Below are 12208 nucleotides of genomic sequence, written 5' to 3'. Positions count from 1 at the left end.
GTTTTTGTTTGTTTGTTTGTTTGTTTTTGCCATTGATTATGCAAATATCAATCATTCATTTCTAAAATAAAATGCACTACTGGCTAAAGTTGAAAGCTCTGGTCAGAGCCTCCCTATTGGTTTGCTTGTAAGTACTGTGCAGTCAGAGTTTCGTAGCAGCAATGACTCATGGGTGAGTTTTCCCAGCTGGAGTAACCGATCTCTATGTGTGGGTCAGTGTTTTTTGTTTGGTTGGTTTTTGAGGTTTTCAGGTGATGCTGCTGTACCAGTGTTCTGCAGACAGACTGCACACAGTGGATCAAATGATAATCATGATGGTAGCCAGACTAAGAACACTACAGCTTGCTGCTCTAATTGTAGTATGCAGTTTAGTTATCCCTACAGCCCTACTGTCAACCCTTAACTGGGACTGTAATGCCAGAGCTTCTTCAAGCTGTGTTTTTGTTTCATTTATAATGTGGTTTCATATTCCAAGCGCTCCTGGATGAGGGCATCATCTTTATACTGTAGCCGTGGAGGAGCAGGGGAACATTCAAATGCTAAGATCGCCTTCCTCAGGCTTCTGTCCAACACGTGTCTCTCCCAGGCTGGGTACCTGTTCCTGAACAGGTCGATTTTAATGACCGACTCCTCAATCCTTGGTGGCCGGGATGAAGGTGTGGACGGTGCAGTGGGTCTCACCTGAAACACAGGCACACACCCATCCCGCTCCGCAAATTTTTGATCCCGCTCACTTGTGACACTCCGGTTGTTGGAGATGGACCGAAGAGTGTTAGTTGCCACTTCTGTGGGTAGGGTGAAGGCAGCTGCAGGGTCCTCGCAAGCACAGCTTGGCGACTGCCCAAACCTTGGTCCGTTGGGATGAAAGAAGGCATAGTACATTAGCATAAAAACAATGCCTGTTAAAAAGCTGCTGAACACTACGCACAGTGCTGGTATGGCAAATGCATCAGAGATTGGTGGAGCCTTGTACAGATACCAGAGAGCACTCAAGGCGGTGTTTTCCAAAAGGATCACAAAATAGTAAATGAAAAGCCTACAGCGTGTCCTTCCTTCCTTGACATTGAACCAGCTGAAGATATAGATTATCCCAACAACCATGTCGAAAACTATCTCCTCCCATTTGGTGATGCAAAACTCTGTCTCGCAGTGGACGATCCAGAAGGTCATGATGCACCAGTGGAGCACGATGAAGATCCCAAAGTACAGCTGGAAAACCGAGGCAAACAGAGCAAAAGTAATGACCCTTGCTGCAATGGTGAAGAAATGCCAGCAAAACTGGATTATAACAGCCATATAACTGATGGGTTTCTTGTCATCACGGGAGTCACGGAGAGCCTTCTGGTAGGAAGCCAAAGCCCAAGCCAGGGATACAAGAGATGCTGCAGCAGTAAGACCTAGGAGGAAACAGGAGATGCAGTTAAGGCATAATGAGTATGTCAGCACTTGGTTGAAACCAGTGACATCCTTGCGGGTTTAAATGCACTCTTTGCTACTCAGGTTGTAAAATCTCGTCCTTCTCCTTCAGCTCAACCAGAAATGAGAAGTGGACCTCTATTACTGAGATTTCATTGCCCTTACAAGCACCCTGGCATGTTAGATACACACAAACATGAGTAGCTAGCAAACTATACTCTGAAATGCTTCCTTGGCAATTTTATGTTTGAAACAAATTCATTAATTCACAATTTTGACCAAGTCAGAAATGGGTAACTGTCAACTGTGCGATTTAACAGAATCTGCTATGGTTATTGTATTAAAGAATATGATTATCCTGATTTTAGTAAGTCATTAAAGAAGTTCCATATAAAGCAACCAAGCCTAACTAATTATTAATCATTAATTACTTTTTAATTACAGTTCCATATACAGTATACTAAATTAATAAAAATGTAAGCATATATCTAAATCTTATTTAATTAACGTAACTCCTGTTATATCAAAGTTTAATTACCTTTTGCTGAGAGAAAAAAAAGACGCCTATTTTGATATTTTCACCACATTTTAACAGAATTTTAATACGTAGAAAGTGTCAAAACTTCATTTTCTCCAATTGGAGGTCAAATTAATTTTAGAAATGTTGGAATTTTCTACTGAATTAAAATTCTGAGTACAGATTTAATTAGTAAAGAGTTATGAATTAATGTTCATATAGCCCTTGTATCTCCCATATATCACAGAATCGCCTATTTATAAGGCCCTGGATTAAAATGTTTCTGAAATGCCTGTCAAATATTTTTTCTAAAAAGTATTCAATACAAAAATATTCCTCATGAGATTTTCAATCTTATTTTCATAATAATAACTCCTATTCACTTGAAAATACAAAAATAGTGAAATATTTATTTTTACAAAAACCATTCTGTACTTATTTTGGGTGTGTATTATTCATTTTTCCTAAAGTGAGTTTGACTGCAGTTGGTAAGTAAAAAAAAAAAAAAAAAAAAGTTGCTTTGCAACTGAATCTAATTTTTAAACTAATCTGTTACTTACATTCAGAAGTGACAATTCCGTAACCAAAAATACACGTTACGTTCCCATTTAAGTGGTGATATAGTTCTACAAATTATTCAGATGCTTAACTCATATAGCATTCTGTTGAAAGGAATAATTCTTCTTTACTAGATTATTATTTTTTATTTCTTAGGACCTATATGAATGCTTTGGATGGAAATGAAAATTCAATCAAAATGCAGAAACTCAGCCTTTGAAATGTATTTATTATTCAAATAAAATTTTGATGAATATGCTGTATACGGAGAAAAAATGTATCAAGCTTATTTTATACTTAAAACTGGTTTATTAACAGAGCAAATTTTATAAACAGTTAATGAATGAATTCATAGACCATAAAAGATAATGACATTTCAGCTTACTTGATTTCTAAGTAGTTCCTTAACTTTGAGCTAATTAGTGAATTAAATAAAACTGAAATGAAGAAAACATTTCTTTTGTCTGCTGTTAAAAGCTGTTTAATCATTTCAACAACCTTTGGATGTGTATGCACAGTAGTTTTCTACCCTCTCCAATAGCTTTCTTTAGCAACTAACTATCAAGAATATAATACTTAAATATTATAAATTTTATGCATATTTTATAAATAAATAGTAAACCTAAACCCACATATATATTACCCTTCACTTCTGAAAAAAAACAAAAATAAACCAGAAAAATGTAGATTATGGAAACGATGCCTAATTCTGAAGGAAAGAAAAAAGTTTATTTATTTAAACTATCCACCTGGCTTAACCCAGTAAGATTTTGCTCAGTAAGTAGTATGCAGGGGTTCATTGCTTTCAGGAGGGATTGCTTTTGCCAATGTTTCTCCCTCAGTCACTGGCAGGGCGCTAATTATGTTGTGAGCTCCTATGAATCCATGAATTTAAAAAGCCTTTTTAAAAAAATAAGATTATAAAAATGTAAGCAGTACTACAAAACATACTTAGGATTCCATAAAACATCGTCATTCTTCTTCCTACATAGATGTCTGTATGCCAAAACACTAACATTACTCTGGAATCCTCCTTCACACCAAGAATAAGCAATCAACGAGTAAGACAGAAAGGAGACATGGTATAAATTGTATTTTCATTTCTGATGTGTACATTTGCTTTTCATGCTGGGCTGCCTTTCAGTGACCATTATCTCTGGAGAAACATTAACACCTGAAAATGTAGATTCTTGTGTTCCTGTAGGAATGCTTTAAGTATTTCTGAAAAAACACAGTTCATTTCCCTTATGAAATTAAGTTTGGAAAAGTAGATAAATAGGATAAAGGATAAGAGAATCTTTCAATACAATTGAACCAGTCTGAGCAAGAGCTCAAAAATAGCATTATCAGCACAGAAAATAATAATGTGAGAGAGAAATCCATATATTTTCTTTGCAAATCTAACTGTAATGACCTCACATGCTCCCCCAGAGGTTAGTACAGATATCATCAGTTTTGCATTAGGAGGTGTAAAATCATTCATTAATGCGCACAGAATGTTCCAGATAAAATGTTAAAATTCATAGGAATTTCTAATGTTCTAATGCTAATTAATTCACAGTCATTTTCTGTGACAGAAAGAGGCAAGTACAATAGCAAGGTAAGTCAGTTATTTAAATAGTCATTAATAGGGAAACATCCTTGGCTTTTACAGAACAAACTCAGGGATACTGACATAATGCAGGAGGGAAATGGTGACAAGGGAATGCACAAAAGGAAAGAAATACAGCTTAAAGTATTATGTATCTACTCTTGCGCTATTGTGATAATGGTGTTAGAGATATAGAGTTAAGATAAGACTAAATGCTTCATGGGCACCATCCATTTTTCTTTATTAATGAGACCAAGCACTAAATAATTATTAAAATTTTATAATATTAATAATGAGAAAAATAATTTAAAAATAAGGCACATTTGCTAATAAATAAATTTAATAATATAAACAATTCAGTGGGAATGGTTAGCAATAAACTGAATTACCGTAGAACTGAATGGATAATTAATTAATTAGAACATATCAATGTCTTTTAAAGCATGTGTTCATAGAAATCTCCCTGTCCATATTTCAAAATAATTACTATCAAAACAAAACTTTAAAGGCACTAAAATGGCATCAGGAAAAAAGGACAGGATTTTCAATAGTTGTAAGGGAAGACAAATAATTTGTGACAAAGGAGATGGTTTAACTTCAGCAGTTGGGAATGCTTACTTGCCATTCAGAAATGAGCAGACAAGACTGGAGTCAGCTTTGTGGAGTCCAAGTTCATAAAGAACAAGCACCAGATTTCCTTTCAAGCTCAGCGGTGACTCTTCAGGCACGAGCTCAGCTTTCTGGTGTCTTTCACAGTCTCATATTTCAGAGTCTTGTATTAAGGGTCTTAATTTTGGAAATCAAGATTAACTATCCATTCTCAGTGAATATATACTCAAAAAGTATATACTCAACCATTACAGACTATTAAAAGTCCAGGAAAACACAAATTCCTAAACTGGCCTTGTGAAACATTGAACCTTCAATTTGTTTCCACAGGATGTGATTTGATCTCTTTAGTTCTGCGCTGAAGAGGAAAGAAACACTGGCTTTGAACAGGAAAAAGTTTACTTCATATATTACATGAGGCAAGTGATGCTTCTGTTTGTTTCTAAAATGTACACCTGAAAAAATCTGAATAACAACTAATTGAGAGAGTACCTACTTTGTAGTTTAGCCTACAAACAATAGTCTCAATAGTGGGAATAGCCAGTAAAACACTGTATTAGCACAACTTTCTGTTAGGAATCAGTTAGAATCTGTTCTGAGTGAAAAAGGCAATTTAATATATATATTTTTTTCTTTTTTCTTTTTTCTTTTTTCTTTTTTTCTTTTTTCTTTTTTCTTTTTTCTTTTTTCTTTTTTTTTTTCTTTTTTCTTTTTTCTTTTTTTTTTCTTTTTCTTTTTTTTTTTTTTCTGTTAACAGTTTAGCATTACTTAATTGTATTAACTGTATGAAGGAATGACAACTTCACAATCACAAAAGATTTTCAGATGTCCTTGAGATAATGCACTTCCTATTTGGAAACGCAGAGCAGAATTGCCTTGATTGAACAATAACGTCTTTCCCTGGAAATAAGTCATTTCTCCATATGAGAGATGTTCTTTCATTTTGAGAGTGTAGCATGTATGTATTGGTACTGTAAATATAATTCATAATAAACCACAACAAACTACAGCTCATTAAAGAGAAGATAAAAGCCACTAACATGACTTTCACAAGTGAAAGCAAACAAAGGGAAAAGAGAATGTATACAGAGCTGGATACATTTACAAATGTGACATTATTTCAGGGAAACAAGCTCAAATAGCTACAGGAGTGCTAATGAAGTTCTCCTCAATGGTATTTGTGAGAAATCTGACTGAAATGTTTTGTTCAAGAGTAATCCAAATAGAATTGCTCATAACAGACTGGGCTTTCCATACTACATCTCTGCTTGACAATCACAACTTAATTGTATCCTGCTGACACCTCTGCCTTTGCATTATAGCTCTTCCAAACATGTAAAATTTATTTAACTTTGAGGAGAGCAATTCAATATCTAAGCAGCATATACAATTTACTGGTTTGTATTTTCCTTCTGCTCCCAAAATATAATCCTGCGACTTGAGTGTAAATGAAAAAATCTGTCTCATTCTCATGTCAATTTTATCTTATTCCTGATTTGTATTTGAGTGCCTTTGAAAACTAACTCAGATTCACAAACTACTTTTAATCTAATCACATTGGTCCATAAAGTCTCTATATAATAAGCAAAGAATACCTCAGGTCAGCTGAAAACACTACAAGTTAATGAATTGATTAGAGAAAGTGCTCCTTGACATAAAACCTGATTTGAGAAATCTAACGCTTGCCTTTGCTTCTCTCTCTTCTTCATCCTCCTTTTTAAACTTGTACTCATCATGCCATTTCCAAGAGTAAATTCGTGCTAAAAGCAGGAATAACAAGCACAGCAGGACATCTGGGAATGACAACTTTGCCTGGGATCTGGAACTATGAAATATTTTTAAAGGAAACCTATTTTTATGAGCCTCCTACCCGGTTGGAGAAGTGACAATATATGCAACCAAGCTTCCAGGTGCTTCACTGAAACAAAGCCAAGAATCTCTAACACTCATAGTTCGCCTTCAGGCCCTAATCCTGTAGGAGACAGTATATCACAACTACTCCCCTCCAGCTTCAGAAAATGATTTGCTATATTTACACAGCCTTTACCAGGCTGTTCTGTGAGTACTTGTGGAGGCCTTGCAGACAGCCCAACAATAGTCCATGGGTTTCTGCACTAATTCTTTTATTGCCATGCACTAACATGGCAAGGTACAACATGGTATATATACTGTACAGCCACACGTGGTTTAGTAGACAGGTCACTTTGCATGCTCCAGGGGCAGTTTTTGGCCATGTCTGGGACTGTGTGTCCAGGTTCTCAGTGTGTGTTTCGCGCTTACGGGTCTCATTCTCTGACCAAGACTGTGGGATGAAACCTACAGATGAAACTCTACTATTATCTGAAGGGATAACAATCCAAACTCTTGCCCTCAACTGGGTTATTTTTTCCCTTGGTGACTGCAGGTGTGGGGTGTTAGGGTAAGATACAGCACTGTCCTGAAGCATCCATACTGGGATCCATCCTCACAGCCTCAAGAGCCTGTGCTGTGGAGTAACTAAAGAAGGTTGCTGAAAATCAGCTCTGCCTGTCTCCAGATGGCTTTCTGTAGCAGACCAGGCTTCATGGCTAGGAACATTTCATGTACAAGGATTCTTGCTGACACAGTCTTTGCCAGCACATTTCTTTCTTTCTTTTTTTTTTTTTTTTTTTTTTTTTTTCAGAAGAGGGAAATACCACTAGCTTAATATCTGCAGCCAGGTCTAACCCCTTAAATATGCAGGATGGTGATCTTAACCTACCTGCCTGTAATCTAAGGCTTTGTGGCTTTGTTGTCATGAACAGGTTCCAGGGTTATTCTGCATAAGCATGTTGGTAAGATAATCCTATTATTTTCCCACACTAGCAAGTTAGTCTTATATTAGCTGTCTTTGCTTATAGTCTTTCTGTGCAATTGAAACAAAATGCTTGAGGTCAGAAAAGGTTTTTTTTTTCTTTTTTTCTTTCCTTACTTGCCACTGATGGTGTCCAGATAGAAGAGGCACCTTACTGAAATACTCCATTTCTATAGTTTTGTTTAGACCGTTCACTACCTACAAACGTGGCAGTGAAAGTTTTTGAGGATGAGTCTCCTGTAGTTCCCACTTCCAGTGTTTGTCAGTGGTTACAGTTACAACTGAGGATGTTCAAGGTAATATAGAGGGTCTCATCATTTCACTTTCCAACGTATGCTTTAACTTTCTCCTGCTGCATACTGGGATGGGGTAATGCAGTGTGGGGGTTGACAGGAACACTTTCCCATTGAGATGTAAATGGGATTTATGCTTCATATTACTTCTCTTAGCATGCTCAGTAAAGCTTAGAGGACGTTAGCATATATAAGAATAGCTTCTCTCATGCAGCTGCTTTCTACAGATACTTCCTGATGAGACAACTTCCAGCTCTTTCTTTAATTTAGCTCTCCACAGCAACTTATCTTTGCCCTGGAAGCCTAGGAACATTATATATATTAAATCAATTACAGTCAATCTTACTCATTCAACAGACTCCTAATCTTTCCAGTGGTGATTCAGATTCCGTGTGCAAGACCAAGGTCAACTGCCAAAAGGTTAGCTTATTGTGCATGCCTTTAGCAGAACCTTGGGGTCTGTACCAGACACCTGCCTAATGGTTTGGCTCTGGCTGCACTCAAGGTCATGTCCTCCTTACCAAATCTAACTGTTAGATATACTGTTGAGATACTTCTGCTGATCAGCAATCCTGATCATAACTTTAAACAGGCCCAAAGGTATACCTGAATGGTGATCATAATTTCATTTCAAGTTAATATGAGCAAGTCTCCCTTTGCCTCTCCCCCAGTTCCGAACTATGGCTTTTACATGAATTTTGTTGTTATTATCTCAGAAGTTATTTTGGAAACTATGAATAAAATCTACTATAGATAAAAAATAATAAAAACCCAACAACTCAACTTAGCATGCAGGGACCACAGGGACTATTAACGCTGAATATTTCTTGTCTTTTTTGGGGACTTTTCTTCACAGGCAGCTAATGATAAAGGGTTTTGGGGCACAGCAACTAAAAGCTCTGATACCACCTCATCAGTCTGTAAACGTAATTGACACACTGCTGACATATGGTAACAAATGCCAGTTACCAGGTGACTGAGCATGCTGGGTGATCTCTCTCACAAGTGTTTTCCTAATATTTATTAGTTTCTTAATCTCCTAAAGCCTTATAAGTTAAAATTTAGGAGTCCTTATTAGCCACTAATCAAGTCCAGTCCTTCACAGGCAGTGACAACTGTTGGGTGCTCAAGTATGTCGCAGTCTGCACACTGCCAGGCTTGGCAAGACAGCTTGAAATAATTTGGTGTGTTGGTAAGCTAAACTTAGACTTCTGTACTCTCACAGCTAGACTCCTTCTTGCCTGTTAGGTAATTTGGAATCTTTATATTCCAGTGAAGTATGCGCAGCATAAACATACCCACTGACTTCAGGCTCATTTCCATGATTAGCACATTTCTTCTGAGGCAAAAAGTGCTTTTGACATCTTGAAGCTGCGGCAAGGAGTTTATAGAAATCAAGGGATTATCTGGGGAGTGCAGCAACCCTGAGCAGAACAGAGCCCCTGCCACTACCTCTTGAAGAGAAACAACATCATAACAGCTTATTGCTATGCTATACATATGGCACCATCTACGGGAGAAGGGTCCATCCGCACTGCTTGGTTCTGTAAGCTGCACAGCTGGACACCTTCCATAAAGTCAATGGCAGAAACAGTAACACCTCTCCCTGCTACCTAACAGGGGAAAGAGAAAATGGTGTACTCCAGTAGACACATAAAACATTCCGTCAAAACTTATCAGAATTTATGGATATTTTCATATTCCTAAAGAAAATCTAAATTAAAGAAAGAACGTTGTGCTTAGTCTACAACAGAGTATGAACAGGGAGAAAAGTATTCTTAGCATTTTATGCTTTCTTCTGCAAAGTCACTGTAGTAAATTTTCTCTAGGTTTGTATGCAGGCTTTTCCAGCTCAGAGCCAGACCCTGGAGGCTGCTCGCTCTAGGTGTGGACTGAACCCATATATCAAAAGTTGTCAGGAAAATAAAACTTCAGAATAATAATTCTCAAACCAACAATTAAAAAAGACAGAACAAACAACTATACACAATTTTGAAGGAAATCGGTTAAAGTGAAAATGTGGTGATACGAAAAATAGCATTTGTTTCTCAATCAATCCTACATAAAACTATTTTCCAAAGTACTGGGAGTTTTTTTAGCAAGTGGGGGGAGAGGCTGCAGGGGTGGCCTCGATGAGAAGACACCAGAAGCTGTCCTGTGCTAGACACAGCCAGTTCTAGCCAGCTCCAACACAGCCACTGCAGGACACAGCTGAGCCCATCAGCCCAGATGGCAGTGCCTCTGTGGAAACATGTTTAAGAAAGGGTAAAATTGCCAGATCGGCAGAGGAGAGGAAAAAAAAGAGAATGGAAACAGCAGTCTGAATATCACAGTTCGAGAAGAAGGAGGAGAGCAGTAGTGTGAGCTCACGCTGCAGCCTCTGGAGGATCCTGCACCACAGCAGCTGAGCATGTCCTGAAGGACACTGCAGCCTGGAGGACAAACTCTGTAGGAGCTTTTCCTGAAGGAACTGCAGCCTGTGAGGGGCACCCATGCTGGAGCAGAGGAAAAGTGTGAGGAGGAAGGAGCAAGAGAGGCAGGCTGTTATGAACTGACCACAACTCCCATTCTCCATCCACCTGTGCCACGCGTCAGGGAGGAGAAGGAACTGTTGGGAACAAAGGAGTGAAGTTGAGCTTGTTAAAAGAGGGTGTGGGGGAAGGCACTGTTTTAACTTGTCTTTGTGTCTATTTTAAGTTAATAACTTTTCCACAAGTTGAGTCTATTTTGCCTGTGATGGTAAATGGTAAGGGATCTCCCTGTCTTTATCTCAACCCACAGAATTTTTCATCCTATTTTCTTCCCCTGCTCTGTAAGTAAGCAGCTGGGTGGGCGTCTAGCAGGTCAACCCACCACATCACTACAATATATTTCTGCATGCACAAACCACATCTGTAGGTGTGGCATTCAGGCTTCAGGGACAAAAAGTGACATTCAGGCTTCAGGGACCAGACTGTACCTATTCCTTCCAGGACTATTCAAGAAAAAGCCCTTTTCCTTGCACAGGAATACATAGCAACACACCTTAAGTTCTGTACAACAAGTTAAGTTCTGTTCAACACACCTTCTTTCCTCTGAAGTGTTTTCTGCTACCTGCCAGCTTCCCATAAGGCACTGGCCACCTCATACAATGGATATTGGAGATTTTCAGAGCTTCCACATGATTTCCTGAGATTTAATTAGATGATGTGGGAGCAGAATGCACCGAATACCCAGGAGGATTGGAAAGTTACTACAATAACAGGGTTTCTTTGTCTGTAGAGAAAAGTATGAGTTCTGGAAAAAGGAAGTATGTATCAACATTTTTTTGTTTGTTAGTTTTAAATTAACTTAATCACAACAAATTTACTATCTTCTCTCTCTCTCTCTTTTTTTTATTAGTGAAACAAGCACAAAAATTGATACCTAAGTAATGCATTTCATATATATATCTTTAAAGTGAGATAAAATGATAATAATTAGTGTACAGTACAAATCACAGAGCTTTGCCTCACACAGAGTGAATCCCATACTCCCATACTTGTTTTAAAACAGGGGCATAGCAATTCAAACGTTTAAAATAAGAGCGGAAAACATTCTACCAAGGGTTATTTACCTTCACTTTAAAAATGCACTTTTTTTTTTTTTTTTCCAGCCTAACTCCATCTACCTTTGGTATTCAGTCAATAATTTGGCTGAAATTCTGTAGAGTTTATATGACTTGAGTATAATGTTTCATGGACCTTCAGAATTTTAAAAGCAAAGGTTTCTAGGACATCGGTTTGTTCACTTCTTCACTTAGGAGCCCTCAATACCTTTAAAATAGCATAATGCAGGGCACCCTGAGAGATATGTAAGTTATCATCGAGTAGCATTGCTCAAGATGTGATGGTGCTTCAGAGACTAGGGTATTAATCTACAAAAAAGTCTCAATCCTTAGTAGCATTTCCAAGTAATTGTTTTTAAAAGAATAGAACATTTTTGTGTCCAGATAGGTAAAGACTAAACACTGGAAGAGAACCACTTTGAAAGTCCCATCATATATAGCCCTCAGAATGACTCCTTAAAGCATTTTCCTGGTATCCCTAAGGCTCTTTATCATCTGTGTGGCTAAATGAATATCCACAGAAATGTCAAGAGCATTGGCAAAGCAAGTTTAAAACAAATGTTAAATACCCAAAGACAATTTTCATAAGCCTGAAAAAGCAAAACAGTTTAAAATGATCATACTGGCTGCAATGTGGTGGCACAGTCAGGAATAGCATTTGGCTGATCCAAACTTTCTACCGCTTTTAAGTATTTTTTCAAGAGGTTCTGAATATCATAAAATACACATAGCAGTATTACACTAGCTCTAGAAATGTCTATTAAATTTTGGGAAACGAAGGGCTAAATCAATATTTCAGATATAG

The 12208-nt window shown here is 37.5% G+C and overlaps 1 protein-coding gene across 1 annotated transcript in view; it reads right to left on the bottom strand.

Annotated features, from left to right (window-relative positions):
- Positions 1–326: 326 nt before the first annotated feature.
- The window catches only part of XKR4 (XK related 4), a 218314-nt gene continuing 206432 nt past the window's right edge, over positions 327–12208 (bottom strand). Inside the window, exon 3 of the mRNA XM_035553251.1 lies at positions 327–1397. Within this exon, the coding sequence (XP_035409144.1) occupies positions 451–1397 (947 nt within the window). The 3' untranslated portion in view covers positions 327–450. The remainder of the gene's footprint in view (positions 1398–12208) is intronic.

The sequence above is a fragment of the Cygnus atratus genome, chromosome 2, assembly GCF_013377495.2.
Source record: "Cygnus atratus isolate AKBS03 ecotype Queensland, Australia chromosome 2, CAtr_DNAZoo_HiC_assembly, whole genome shotgun sequence".
NCBI lineage: Eukaryota > Metazoa > Chordata > Aves > Anseriformes > Anatidae > Cygnus > Cygnus atratus.
Note: the sequence above shows the minus strand (reverse complement) of the source record. Positions and strands in the feature narration are given on the sequence as shown.